The sequence below is a fragment of the Plectropomus leopardus genome, chromosome 14 (assembly GCF_008729295.1).
Source record: "Plectropomus leopardus isolate mb chromosome 14, YSFRI_Pleo_2.0, whole genome shotgun sequence".
NCBI lineage: Eukaryota > Metazoa > Chordata > Actinopteri > Perciformes > Serranidae > Plectropomus > Plectropomus leopardus.
The window spans coordinates 18,917,267-18,932,595 of NC_056476.1; the positions used below are offsets into that span (position 1 = coordinate 18,917,267).

The 15,329-nt window shown below is 41.9% G+C and overlaps 1 protein-coding gene across 2 annotated transcripts in view; it reads left to right on the top strand.

Moving 5' to 3' along the window:
• The window catches only part of LOC121953319 (latent-transforming growth factor beta-binding protein 2-like), a 104,100-nt gene that overhangs the window by 62,098 nt on the left and 26,673 nt on the right, over positions 1-15,329 (top strand). For both annotated transcript variants that reach the window (XM_042500339.1, XM_042500340.1), the window contains exons 10-19: positions 892-1,014; positions 2,113-2,277; positions 3,733-4,062; positions 5,872-5,891; positions 6,141-6,177; positions 8,536-8,610; positions 9,456-9,581; positions 10,658-10,786; positions 10,976-11,095; positions 11,393-11,512. In XM_042500339.1, coding sequence (XP_042356273.1) covers positions 892-1,014; positions 2,113-2,277; positions 3,733-4,062; positions 5,872-5,891; positions 6,141-6,177; positions 8,536-8,610; positions 9,456-9,581; positions 10,658-10,786; positions 10,976-11,095; positions 11,393-11,512 — 1,245 coding nt within the window. The remainder of the gene's footprint in view (positions 1-891; positions 1,015-2,112; positions 2,278-3,732; positions 4,063-5,871; positions 5,892-6,140; positions 6,178-8,535; positions 8,611-9,455; positions 9,582-10,657; positions 10,787-10,975; positions 11,096-11,392; positions 11,513-15,329) is intronic.

A 15,329-nucleotide genomic window follows, 5' to 3' on the forward strand; every position in this document is an offset into this window, starting at 1 on the left:
CAAGAGCAGATTAATTAGAATTGGGAAAATCTGTGGTGGCAGGCTGTCGGGTTGCAGTCGTCAAAGCAATGGGAAAAGACCTAATGATGTACTCTTTGTTTAACACGGTAGAACAACAAACTTTGCCTGGTCCCAGTGTGATCGCATGACTAAGCGCCTGAAATATGTCCCCCTATGCTCCTGGCTGGCACATTAACCGGCTTGCTTGCCTCCATTTGGCTTAGTGACTCAGGAGCTGCTGGAGCAATAAGCAAACTCCACTGGCCACTGTCTCACTCCAGCACATGGTGCAGGCCAGACGGAGAGAAAAACCTCTTAAATGTTCACTCATTGACGTAAGCCAAGGACGCCGTGACCTTATTGGACACTGTAAAGGAAAGATGCTCAGGAAGATAGTGATGTAAAACATTCTTTTGTTTGCTCTTTGCTACTGTAAAGATTTCAAAGGAAACGTTACCACAGCCCTGAGAGTTTACAATTTCTTGCAGTCAGCAGGGTGCATGAGTGTATCCTGCTTTACAGTGGTCAAATGTATTATATATGTTTCCCTCATGTCATCACTCCTCCTGGCTGTCAGACAATTGTGAAACCTTTAGTTTCCATATATCATCACGTCCCAGCAGCTGCTGGTTTTGACATCGTGATCTATTGCAGTATTTTGTCACCTTTGAAGGTGTAAGCGATTTCGAAAGTCTTACATCATCTCTGCTGTTCTGCAAGCATGAAGTGCACTCAATATGAAATACAGGACGCCACATCTGATATTGTACCACGTTTGGTTGAAGGGTTCATTGCGAGTTCACAAAAAAAAAGGAAAAACATGACTTCATGGCATTTTCATAATAAGAATGCAGTAGATTCTCCATAACTGACGTACTGCATATTTCACAGACATCAATGAGTGCCTGTTGCCCGGGCTCTGTAAAAACGCTGAATGTCTCAACACCAAAGGAAGCTACAGGTGCACGTGTAAACCCGGCTACATGTTGGATGCTGACAGGAGCCACTGTGTTTGTAAGTATCACCACTTTTTCTTGAATCATAACATATGTTTTTAAGTCGACATGATATGAAAATGCCCTTTGACTCTTTTAGATCACATTGCTTATGCACATTGATTTATTTGTGCCATCATGATTAAAACATCTGGCGGCACAGATCGATTTTTTTTTTATTTTTCTAGCTGGACTGTTCATTAGGAGAGCTATTGAAATATATACCATTCGGTTATTCATTGCAACACATTTTTGGAGCGCAGAGTGCATTCTGGGCTCAGATGGAGCAGAGAGCATCAGGTACATTGAAAATGAGACTTAACTTTTCATTCTGTTGGATCTAAAAATTTGCATTCCACTCGCAGCAGCTGCTCCTCTCATCCATCATCAGTCTGATCTGATTAGATCTAAATGGTACGGCAGATCAATTACCCACCCCCACATGTTACAAACTGCTGCTGAGGAAAAAAAAAGAACTCATGAAGATCTCTGCCTGTGCTACGTTCGCAGACCTGCAAAGAAGTCACAATTTCGAGAGGGGACACATAACAATACAAAGGGGAACACACATTTAAAAGGAAGAAAAACTAAAGTTTGCTCTTGACGGCAACTTGCTTGCTCTAAGCCAGTAGTTGGCTGTAGCTCCACCCAACCACTTTATAGAGGTCCGATGAATGCAAAGGATTTAATTTAAAATTTGTCAAATATTCAATTTCCTTTGAAATATGTGACAGTTCACAAATGGCCATTCTTTGTATCGCATTTGGGGGATAATATCTCAGTATCGATATTGTGACAATGTGACAATATTTAGGCTTGATTATTGGTGATTTTGCAAAATATTTAGACAATGAGAATTTTGATAAACATTGGTAATGTGGATATAATGAAAAAGTAGGTAAAAGCAAATAAAAGAACAGCTAGAAAAGTCTGATAATTTTGGAAAAATATATCGCTCTACTGTAATGTAGCCTTTAAAAAAACAATGAAAAGACAACAATAAGGTCATTATGATATCCAAAATCTAGTCTCATATCACAGTATCAGTGTAATATTGATATCTTGTCCAGCCCTATTTGCACTATAATAACATAGCCCTATCAACTTCTCTCCCCAGCGGATAAGGCCGTGTCTGACCAGAGGGCACTCTGCTACAGATCGGTGTCAGCAGGCACTTGCTCCTTGCCACTTGCTCAACACATTACAAAGCAGATCTGCTGCTGCAGCCGCGTGGGGAAGGCCTGGGGCCCGGGGTGTGACCGCTGTCCTTTGCCAGGATCAGGTACAGCCACTGAAAGTTACCCTGCTGTCACATGTCTCCCAACTTCTCTACTACTCATACACTGTTCAAAATTCAAGACTTATCTCCTCATCCATCTGCAAGCTTATCCTTTCATTCCAGGTTTTACTGTACTTGCTGGAAACCTCTTTGCTGTGTTAAATGCTTTTGCAGATATAAAATGTCACATGTAATCTTATGCAACAGCTAGCAATGGTATTGAAAGCACATGCAAAGGATATTTACCACTCAGTCACCATTCTGCTCTTTGCCAGGCTCGTAGAGCACTTCAAAATAACCAAATGTGTTTGGAGTGGAAAAGGACCAAAAACATAACAGTTTTCATATTTTGGAGGCTGCATAATAGTGGGAGTCAGTCTTGTGTTATCACTCCAACCCTCAGAGAGAAACCCCACTAATAGACCGGCAAAGCTTCACAGCAGAAATAAACAGCTTGGCCAAGTGAAACATGGGAAGTAGTTGTCATCTTTTTTTTATTTTTTTTCCCATACCGATCTAATCTTCAAAGTCTCTGAGAGAAACAGGCTGGTTTTATGGAGTGTCTGTACGGGCCAGTGATTCATGGGGATTGTCATAGATCAGATATCACAGACACAGACCTCCATGGTGCTGCTCAGCCAGGACTGACACAGTACACAGACACACAGACTCTGATTATTTCGGACGCTGGCTTTTGTATGGCCTGACAAGCTGTTCGAGCCATGTTCTGAACAAAGCAGCCAGGCCCATTTCTTGTGACTTGGTAACAGGAGCCCGCTGACTATCATTCCATATTTACTGCAGCTCCTCTGATGTGGCTGCTGATCATATACAGCCCCATTTCCCTCCACTTTAAATTCATCATTCAGTAGCCTATCATATCCACGTTTCCTGCATTTACACAAGCATTTACAGCGACCACATATCTGTCATTACTCATATCTCTATTCCAGACTCTTTTGGCGTAGAGTTGCTGGTTTCAGGTCAGGTAGGGGACACGGCGCTTCTCACTTGTAATGGATTCACCATCGCTGAGGTTTGTTGGGCTCCGACACAAAGAGGTGCAGTCTCCCTCCTTTTATCTAGCCAGCCAATCCTCTATTAGCCTCTCACTCACACGCCTCTACAGCAAAGAGTTCAAAGGTCAGACGGTATTACATGATCCTCTACTTCCCCCACTGGCATGGCTGTGTCTGTTTGAGTGTGCAGATATCCCCCGAAATCCCCCCACTGGTCGCCGTCTGTGACAGCTGACACTGGCCTGCCAGCTAGCAAGTTCTGAGGCAACAGTCGAAACCTGACCCTGTCGTTCACAGCACACTTTAAAGCACAGCATGCTCTACATAACAGTATTACACGGATGGCTTATATTATTGCTATATGAATATCAAGACAGAAATATGAGCCACAATTACACTCTGGCTCACTGTCTGCTGCTGTGTGTTTCCTGCCCTGCAGATCATTTCAAGGAGATCTGCCCAGCCGGTCACGGGTATACCTACTCGCGCTCTGATGTGCAGTTTTCTCTCAGACAGCTGGAGGAAGATGATCTACAGAGCACAGGAGTGTCATGGGAGGAGCAGAGCCCCACTTACCCTCAGCCTCCATCCTCTGATCCTGCACTGTCGCTGCCTAGCAGGCCACATCACCCCAGCTACCCACAGACGCCACAAGTACCCCAATATCCCGAGTACCCTGAGACACCTGAAGCACCCCGGTACCCTCTGACTCCGCAGCAGCCTCTCCATCCCTCTCAACCAGACAGAGAGACGCCTAAACAGCCAGAAGGTGAAAATAAAATCTTTGGTGCATTAAATCTCTGCCAAGCTGACTTTAAAGTCTGGGTAAAGGAAAATATGCACCTGCAATGAGTCACATCTCACCAGATTTGAGCTATTAATAAAATCTGGAAAGTATATAAAGTTAGGTTTAAAAATCGTGATTTAGCAATATTCTCTGCTCTGAGACACGGGGGTAATGTCCGCTAAAGGGTTCAAACTATGTTACAGTTACTACTTACATTAGAGCTTGTAGCGTTATACTATAGGTTTCTGTCGTTCTATTCACCTCCTGTGTGAGCAGCGAGTTTACTACACTCTAAAAGCCCTCTTACCTTTTTGTAATGATGAAAAACATGGATAAGCAAGTCTGATGAATTGTTCAAATCAAATAAAAACAAGTAGATTGGTCACTAACGTACCCTCCAGTTGAATTGGCTACCCGGCCCACCAGCAGCTGCTTTAGGTGTGTGCTTTGTGCTAACATTAGCTGCTATTAGCGAATGAAAGAGAGACTGTCATCACACTGGGCTCTCTCAAGAATTAAGCAATGCATTAACACCTCTTGTAGCGCCTGCTGCATATAGCCACAGTATCTTGTGACATATAAAAGCAAAAGAAGTGTTTCCATTGCATCTTTGAGAAATATGGCTTTTTAAAATCACCCAAATTACCACCTCATGCGAGCATAAAAACATTTTTGTGATAGATGATTAAAATGATAATTTCAAAATTTATGTGTTGCCATTAGGCGTATTTCATATTCGCAATTTTAATTTGCGCAATTTGAGGGTTAATGGAAATCCACCTACTGTTGCTTCACAGCAGTTTGTTCTTTGTTTTATATAGTGGGGGGTGGGATTATGATACGGATGGCTTTTAAAAATCCTGGACACAGAAATGGTAAAAAAAACAGTCAAAATCCACAAGACAATACAACACAGGTCCAGGTCTTTTCACCTTTTCCACAAGTATTTTCTGATATTTATAACGTGTTTAGAAGAAAAATCACAGATTTTGCTTTACCCAGATTTAAGGTTGATAAATATTTACTCTAAATAGTAAAGAGATGAATATTTGCTGCTGAGTGTTGTGCACTGTTATGCACACAGGCTATCGAATTATCCAAACACGGCATTCACTTCTACCACAACCCACAGCACAAACAATGCAGCGCAGCTGAGTGATACACAATAAGGATTTTATTTTCTACAGGATGCACATGGATTAGCTTTTTTTGTGAGAGTCCAAACATCAACAGGATGTCTTCATACTATAAATAAATGCTAAGATGATCCAATGTTGAACATATTTGGATCAGCACTCATGTCCCCCATCCATCAAAGTGAAACCCCTCTGAGCATCGCAGCAATGCACACCAGTAATCCACATCGGCCATACATCTAAATCCTCAGGATTTACTGTAAATGTATCTTCTCGATTTAATTCTCGTGAGATAGTTTATTGGCGAAGCTGTGACATTTTGATTTATATAAGGAGACAATTCTGTAAATATTTAGGGATTTTTGTCTTCATTATCAGAGATATCTATTTCCTTGTCTCTCTTTGCATTTTCGCTTGGCCGGTAGACTGCACTACTTTTCTGATACAACTTCCTCTGTCTGGCTTAGAGGATAAATGTGCCATAAGCTTTGTTTTATTAGAAATAAAGACCTCCAAAGCCACGGGTCAAGTGCCTAAGGAGAACATGGGTTGTTGTGTACATTGTGTGCAGTCAGTAATGGCACTTGTTAATGCGAACAGAATGTCAAGTTTTTGCTACTGATAAACTTTTCCTCTTCTTTATGTCTTGTGGCAGATGTGGAAATTCTGATCCCGGTGAGTTCTCTCTCCCTGTCAACCTCTTGGCACATACTTTTGAAATGTTTATCTTAGAACGATATGCTCTAGCTATCTCAGCTGGAGGGTTTGTTATGATTATGTAACTTATTCAGACCACATTGCGGTAGATGCACACACCTAATTAGCTCTGAAAACGACGACAAAAGCTGACACACTGTATGAACATGAATGTGGCGATGAAATGCAGCCAATATCTTTGACATGAAGTATTTGCTTGTTTTCTAGCCAGCTGTTGTGACTGACTCACCACTGAAGTATCCAGGTATTTGCCTCTTGGCTTCACTCATACAGATCACACAACACTGCCTGTTCACCCTCAACAACTGCTCTTTAATTCTTCCTGTGGTTTTATTTAGCATCTCAAAGCTTAAGGCCCAAAAGTAGTTTCCAGGGTTGGGTAGCAGATTACATGTGTATACATTACATCGGTATAATGTAATTAGATTTTAAAAAACAAGTAACTATAATAAACCTAAATTATATTTGAAAAACAAGTGTAATTACATTACATGTTACATGTTACATTGTCAACTATTACTAGATTACTTTTTTGATTGCGTCTTTAAAATATGGCAATTTTAAAATTCTGAAACTTTATTTCTTGGTAACCAATTTTCTATTAACTACTGAAAAGTGCATCTTACATGCAGGGTTTTTTAGGGTGTGTGTCCAAATAGTGTTTTTCTTCATCAGAAAAGCAGTGGCAGGGGGCTGGAAAGTGCTTCGTCCCAGCTGTTCATCAAAACAGTGCTTCCTTTGCTTATTTTAATTTATGTTAGGTAGTGAATGCAATGCTAAATAACACAGGGTTAACTACACAGCTAACAACACATACCGTAATAAAAGCACAACGCACACACACAAGCAATGTTCAGTGTGCGGCCGATCCGCTCCCATAAATGGCTTTTCTGTCAACTGTCATATCATTTAGCTTGGGATAAAAAGTAAGGGAGAGATTTTCAACTAGAAGCAAGCGGAGCAGTCACACAAAAAAGTCAGAGCGCCGGACGCTACACATTTCCTCGAGGTGGCCGTATGCAGCCGCAACAATTGAAAAAAGACACTGCCGCTCTTTAAAAAAAAAAAAAAAAAAGCAATGTGGACACAGGCCCATAGACAAGAGCTCAATTTGGGACGGTTATTTGCAAGAGTAATTAGATCTGACCAACTGTAAATATTAAAAATGAAAAGAACAATTTATTTACAGTAAAGTATTTAAGATGTTTAAAGAGAAAAGGGATTATGATTTTGCATTATGTTTTTGCGTTGTCCGTCAATACATACATCTGACCATATTTCTGACTATATGTCAGTTTATCACATTCTTGTGAATGGATATCTCAGAAACACTTGGAGTAAAATTGAAGCCAGCATTCTCAGTACTTTTCTCAATTTGATTCATTTATTTGGGCAGTTTTTCTGGATGTAAGATCAATTGGAAAAATGGGGAGGCAATTCCATTTAACTGTTACACATTTGAATCTGACTTAATTGGAGTGAATTTCCTCAAATTTATCATCAATGTTCACCTGGGATCAAGGAAGGTCAAAGGTCCTTGTGACTTGCCTGGGTCCAGACCTTCTAATCTGCCCATTCCACAAAATTTGAGTCAACTGAAACGTAGTGAAACAAGTTGTCTGACATGTTGTCTGATATCAGGCAACCCTGTGATCTCACAAAACATGTTTTTGGCAGTAACTTCAAGAATTCATATCCTAATTATGACAAAATGTCACACAAATGTCTAATAGAATAAAATGACAAAGTGAGTGATTTTATATCCAAAAGGTCAAAGGTTAGCTTCACTGTGACATCATAATGTTCTGCAAAAACACTTTCCTGGCCATTACTCAACATTATATCTCAGAAACAGGAGAGACCTTTTTTAGGATACTGAATTGGTTACACTAATCTTCGGTACCCACCTTGAAAGTGTGCTGCTGATGGCATTGATCTCCTGTGCTGAAGCATCCACATTTTAGAATGTGTATCTTTTTTACAGCAACATTCACACAGTAAGCTTTGTCAACTGTCATGTCTTCATATGAGTCCGTACAGACATGGATCAACTGCAGCTTGACTGTTTGGCTGAGGCATACAGCCACAAGACAGTATTAAGTGTCATATTTTTAATGTTTGATTTTGATGTAATCCAAAAGTACTTGGATTAGATTACTCTTTTTTAAAAATCCAATGGATTGAATCAGTAATTACAAAAGTTGCCAGGTAATTTGTAGTCAGTAACTGACTACCCTTCAATGTAATCTGACTCAGCCCTGGTAGATTTAATCAGGCACAGACACATGATGTGTTTTCTACAAATTGCTCTCTCCAGCACAGCGGTGGCAGTCTCAATCCCGCTCTGCCAGCGAAAACATTGACTTTAAAGTCTGAAGGTTGACTACTTCCAATGAGTCTGCTTGATTTATTTTGGTCGTTTTGCTGTTTTTAGCTCAAGAAAAGAGTAGATCATTTTTATATAGCTGCCCAGTGAGTGACAGCTCAGGCAGTAGTGGTTGGGAAAACAAGCAGCGTCTCGTTTAGCTTGTAGAGAACGAGGATTTACTACGTGTCACAGTGTTAGTGGTTCATTGTGTTCACACTCTCCCGATTTGCACAGAAACTTCTCCAGACTCCTCCATCAACACCAGCAGACCAGGTTCAGAGGACACAACCCACACAGCCACAGCCACAGGTACAACATACATTAGAATATACGTATTGAACCCAGGGGACACTGGATCGAAAATCACCAGTAAATGACAGGTGGGTATGGAACTGTAGGGCGACCATGCTACAAGAGCAGCACGGAGCTTAACTCTTCATATTTTATGCTCTCAGTCAACTGCTGGCAGACAGCAGCACATCTCACAAGACATTTTTCAAGGCTTACCCAGAGTTAAACCGTGGAGAGCCTGTATTATGATTTTATTTGACCCCTTTTCCCAGAGCCAATTTGGCTTGAAGATGCCGTGCTGCACAGAGGGTGAGAGGGCGAGGAACCAAGAAAGAGTGTGCCTCTTGGAAAGGGAAACTATCCCAAGTGGACAGAGGCCAGATTTATGAAAAATGGAGAACGAGCAGACGGCACAGTCAAAAAGTGTTTGGGTGACAGAGAGAGTGAGAGGAAGAGCGATAGGGAGGAGAATTTACAGTAATCCTACAGAGAAAGACATACTGTAGTGAGGGTTTCCCTCCTTAACCAGACACAGAGCTTCAGTTCACTGTCTGTTTTAGCACAGTCCATTTGGGCAGAAAAAGACAAGAACAACACTAATGTCAGGCTCTACTGTGCATGACCTGCTTCTCGCCGTCCCCTTTGTAAGAGCTCCATTCCACCTGTTAGAACACTACAGCGCTGTAAAACCTGTCCTCTCATCCAAGACCTCACCTATAAAACAGCAAGATGAGTTCCCATGGAAAACAACATGTGCTAGTGGAATGTCGTTTTTTTTACAGTCTCTGTAATGTTACATAACCCAAGGTCAAAAATATTCTTGCCTGCTTTCTGACCGTGCACATCTCTGTGGCTTTTCATAGGTATTGACAAGTGTGCCACCACCCCGGGCATCTGTGGCCATGGGAAATGTATCCCTGTGCAGACTGGCTACACCTGCCACTGTGAGCCAGGATTCAAGCTCAGTGCACTGCAGACCAACTGCATTGGTAAGTAACGATGGGAGGGAGGAGCCCTCATGCCAGAAATCATGCCTTAGGGCCACTACTGTGTCCCCTCTTTGTGCCGCCTTTGCATTTTTACACTGAACCAAACAACAGCGGCATCATGCTGCTTAGTGTGTGATTTTAGACATAATACATATACATTGACAGGGCTTTCTAAACAATAACAATGGCATGACATGTCAGTAACAATCATTTAGGCATACCGTCCAAGTTATATGGCAACTGATCTCGTCCTCTGATCAAAGGGTAAAGGGCTCCTGGCGCTCATTGTTTTCCCAGTCTGCAAACATTTATGACCGCTGTTATTCACTGAGGTAGCATCTAACTGCAACTACCTGCTTTTTAAACCTCACACAGTGGATCATACAGATAACACGCTGTCAGAACGTCACACCCATCGTCCCTGTGATCCTGTCCTGCCGTATTTCCGTTTACACAGACATCATTTTGGCCCTGTTACTACCTCCCATGTCCACAGACAACTCCCCATTCCAAGATCATACCATTTATTCAGAGTGACAAAGCAGCATAACAGCATGCAATATTCCTGCCTTGAACAGGCAGTGTAAAAGGGGCTAAAGAGGAGAAGATAGATAGACGGAGTTACGGTGGGACACTTAAAGAAAAGGAGGGACACACAAACGCAAACATGCTGACACCAGAGGCCAAGCAGCTCCGCCCATCATCATCTCTGTGCAAGCAGGTCCTCGACATCAACACGACACAGAAGCCTTGAGAAATGAGGCAAGCCAAAATGAAAAGGAGCCGTTTGTTTATGTTGACCTGTTCCGTGATGCCTGACAACAGCGTAAAGCCCATCCAAGGAGCTGCCATGGTGCTGTGATCCCTTACCTCACGGTGAAGGCCTTGGCCGCAGCCTCTGCTCTACTCAGCTGGGCTCAGACCCATCACTGAGGAATGCCTGCACAGTAGAGGAGCTCCCAAGTCAGGGCTTTGGAAAGTGTACAGTCTCTGCTGGTGAAATGGAACTGCAGTGTAATGTCACATTCGATCTCTTGTACTTACCTTCTGCATTTATTTTCTTTCTCCCGTTGCAGATGTTAACGAGTGTGATGAGGACCCATGTGAAGGGAAGGGCCGCTGCATAAACAGCTATGGCTCCTACACCTGTCAGTGCCACAGCGGCTACAGCCAGGTGATCACCCAGAACAGGAAGTTCTGTCAAGGTGAGTCGCAGGCCGAACGACAGCAGGAGACATAATGTTTCCAATGGATACCAGCCATTAGCTGTTTGCTTTCTGCAAGTTCTTGTCTGTCAGCGCTGTGCATTTAAGAGCATCCTGCACTAATTAATGCTGTGGAACACAATAGTCACTTTCTTTTCCATTCTCCTTGGTTTTCATTCAAACTGGCAGACATTAATGAGTGCAGCATGCCCAACAAGTGCCAGAACGGCAAATGCGTCAACACAGAAGGGTCTTACACCTGTGAATGCAACAGCGGCTACGCCAAGTCTCGGAGAGGCCAATGCGAAGGTGACATGCATGCACAAGCGTCCACGCACATTAAATGTTCACATAACAGCACAGTCGTAGCCAGACATATTTGTTTGCTGCCATGAGTTAATGTGTAGCCCGGTAACAAAACACATGCATTTTCCTCTAATGGAAGCCAGGAAGAAAACTATGCACTGTTCGTGATGGAGGGATTGTGTGTTTGTATATATTAGCATTTGTGACCTTACACCCCCTTTTCTTCCATGCTTGTGCACATTGTTTCAATAACAACTAATTCAAATGATTATTTTCGTGTCCCACCTTCTCCCCGAGCAGATGTAGATGAGTGCAGGGATCCCAGCTCCTGTCCCAACGGTGTCTGCGTCAACACTCCCGGCTCCTTCCAGTGCCAGGCCTGTGGCCCTGGGTTCAGGCCTATCGAAGAAAGATGTGTGGGTAAGTCAAACCCACGCCCCATCATAGCAGCTCCACCCACACCCAATCTCCTAAGGGTGTTTCCGACCGCTGCATGGAAAGAAGCTGGATTTCCCTCTTACACTGTATAAGCTTCCTGTATTAGGTAACATTTACGTAGACGAAAGCTGCTGCTCCCAGTTGGCATCACCAAAAATAACCAAGGCGTCATGGCAACGGGTCATGCCGTAAATTACTTGCTGACAGCTTATGATGCAGAACATTTGACCAAATAGCACCAGCTGAATTACTTTCGCTGAATTGCGGCTTTTTGCTCAAAGGGACACTCTGATGTGCACGAAGATGATTGAAAAAAAAAATTATTGGGGTTTTTATGTTAAGTGTGGACCACTACTTAGCCCGCACGACAGCCCAAAACCACAATGATGATGGCTATATTGCCGAACACAGCCCTCCACCCTCTCTCTCTCTCTCTCTCCATTCAGTGTTTCCACGTATGATATATCAACTCCTCCACCCAGCAGCCTCTGCATATCCCCAATATTATTTAAACACATTCACCGTGTTATTGCTGATCTTTTGATATCACTGGCCCCCGTAAAAAGATTGTTTATAATACTTCAATTTGGGAGAGTCCAAATATTTTCTCTTGGCCACAGCCTTGAACAAACAGCGTATTATTGTTGGAGCACTCTGGCCACTGTACTGTTAGGCCCAGCGGAGGCTTTATTATTACCACTGCTGGGCTGGGTGATAGCACCGGGAAGTCACAGGAGATGTATGAGAAGGTCAAACGGTCAATTCCCACTGTGAAGAGGTCCTGACACGCAAACACATCCTCTCAGTCACCCATAGTGTTGTCTGTGGTCTGCTGTAAAACTCATACTGCGGATTATTAGACTTTCATACACAAACGGCCAGTAAACTACATTTGGTGTGTTTAAGCTAACACACTGGCAGCTCCCAACCTGAAAGTGGCCCTGTTACGTAAGAGCGTGACTGGTGTTACTTACCACATCTCCTCACCATGACCTTGAACCCCGTCTAATTTGTTTGGAAACCTGAGCTCCTGGAGTGAGTATTCCAGAAATGTGAAAAGCTGAAAGACAAAACCAGGATGGAAAATGTGGAAATTAACTTTAGTTGTAATGAGGTTCTTTTTAATCGATTTCTCAGTGAGTCTGATGACTGATGTCCTTGTTTAACCCTTTTGAAAGCTGAGAAAATTGGCTTGATTTCTTTCAAAAACATTTGAAGAAGTCAACGAGCAATGAAAGAAGAAATGACTCAAAAATTACCAAGAAATTTGTAAAAAAAAAAACAGTACTAGAAAATTGGCAAAAAACTAATAAATGTAAAAGGGGAAGACGCTAAAGATAAGAAAAAAAAAAGTACAAAAAAACACCCAAGTAACCATGTAGTAATGACATGGACAAAGTTTAAGTTTAATTATAAAACTAATTGTAATTCTGATAATTATTAATGTAGATTGTCTCTAGTTTCTTTTCTTTTTCCTTAGACATTTTCCTCCAGCTTTTTTTTAGAATACTTTTTAAAATCTATTTTCCTGCAATTTCTTGCCATTGCTTTTTGCCTTTTTTCTTTATTCAAGACAATTTACTTAAGGTTCTAAGTTTTAAATAGCTGTGAAAGGCATCTGAAAGCAGCACAAAAAAGTGACATTGCTCCAGGTTTCAAAGCGTTAAAGTTTCATGATACTCTTGCCTCCAAAGAAAACACCACTTCAGCTACCTTCTGTTTGTGAACTCACTAATGTTATTCCTTCTGTGTAAATCCGTGGTGTATAAATAGCAACTGAGAGGAACCCTGTAAACGAGGGATAACATTGGAGGTAAATATTTTTACTCCGAACATCCACCCAGGCAGCGCTAACAGGCCCTACAGTATGGCGCTGTGAGAGTCACATAAAACAGGCAACATGAGCACCGGGTTTCCAGTATTCGCTCTAGTCAATTGACGGTAGCACAGTGGTTTGGGCCCAATTGGCCGAATCGTGGATAAGCCTAATTGCTGGTGTGATAGGAAAAACAGCTCCATTCCCCTGTCAGGGCTTATCGCGGAGGCCTGTGAGATGCCGGATGATTGCAGAAACAAAGCACTGGGCCACACTGACAGACGTCTGGCAGTGCCCACTGCTAGGCAAACAAAACCCAGTCTGTGACTCTCTCGCAGTGTTTGCACTGTGTGAGCTCTCTGTTTCAGCATCTCTATCCCGTCCTCTCTGCACCTCCTTTGCAGACAAATACTTTTCCTTCCTCTCCCCCTCTTTCTCTCCCTCTTTTATTGTCTCTTCCTCTGTTTCTTACGCTCAAATTATCAGACTGTCTCTTCCCACACCTTTTACCTAAGTTGAAAATTGCCCTTGTAAACACTTGATAAATTCCACTATAAAACATTATTTCAGTGTGAGGTTTTACATAAACATAATTTCTGGGTCAACTGTTCTGACTCACAAAATGGAAAAGACAACTACTGCTGCAAATAGTAAAAAGGCCTTCATGAATGAGGTTTGGGCACTGACGTAGGTTAATGACTGCTGTTTTACAGTCATTTTGTGGACTAATTATGCTGTAATTGTTTCCCCTTTACTGAAACAACCCTTATTTTGTATTCACGTCCTTGTTTTTATTTTCCGTATCTTGTTGTTTCTTGCTGCAATGGCCTACTTTTCCTTTGCATCTCGTATTTCATCTTATGTTAAAGGCTTGGGACACCCAAATTACAAAAGTAAGACATTTTCCTACTGTCGTTTAATGGTACCTTGCATGCAGATATTTGGGTTATATGTGCCTAGGTTTTGGATCTTTTTTAGCTTGTCTGCCTTTCTGCATAAACAAATGGAATTTTTTGTGGCTTTTATGAAATTAAAAATTACAATTAGGAGGTGCTGAGTGGCTCACCTGGTAGAGCAGGCACCCCATGTAGTAAGGCCTTAGTCTTTGCTGCAGCGGCTTTCAGCGAGTTCAATTCCAGCCTGTGGCCTTTTGCTGCACGTCATCCTCTCTCCCCATGTCATTCTAAAAGCTGTCTTATCAATTAAAGGTAAAAACCAAAAAATAATCTTTAAAAAAAATCACACTTAGAAAGTTCAGCAACAATGTTTCTTTTGCTGTGAAGAGTTAATTGGTCAACATATCCTCATAAGATGGGTCATATTATATGTAATGAATAAGCACCCCAAAAACAATGGCATATACTAAATTTAAAGTTACATACTTAATGTGAAGTTACATACTCATGTTAGAGTTACATGCTTAATGTAGTTACTTATGTAAGGTTTATGTAAAAGAAACATGGTGACATGATCTCACATGGTTACCAAAACCGCACTCCTGTGTTGTGAAACCTTCCACAACCCCATCCAGCCGCCTTACGTGAACTCATGTTTGAAATTTTAGTGCATTATTTTTCTTAGGTGCACATATGAACAGTACATTCAAACTTTCAACCACAGAATAATCCCCAAGAAGACAGCTGACAGGGATTTCTCTGTGGGCTTTTAATGTCATTTTTAAATGCTGTGGGCACGACAACTGAAGTTCTGTTTACCTTCATTGTAATGGGGAGGAGGCAGAAATCCTAGAGGTGGATATCTCAAAACCTTACGGTTGAACACCACCTAAATTAATAATTCCAATATGTTATTTTCATGGCTTTGGAAAAGTTCAATTAATATTTGTGAGTATGAGCTACTCAAAGCCAGAATCCAGAGCAGTAAGTCTCAAATTTCCGATGTCCTCAAGCATAAAGTCTGGAGCTGCTCTATAGACCATGAATGGGAGCCGGATTTTGTGGACCCACAGAATATTTGTTTCTT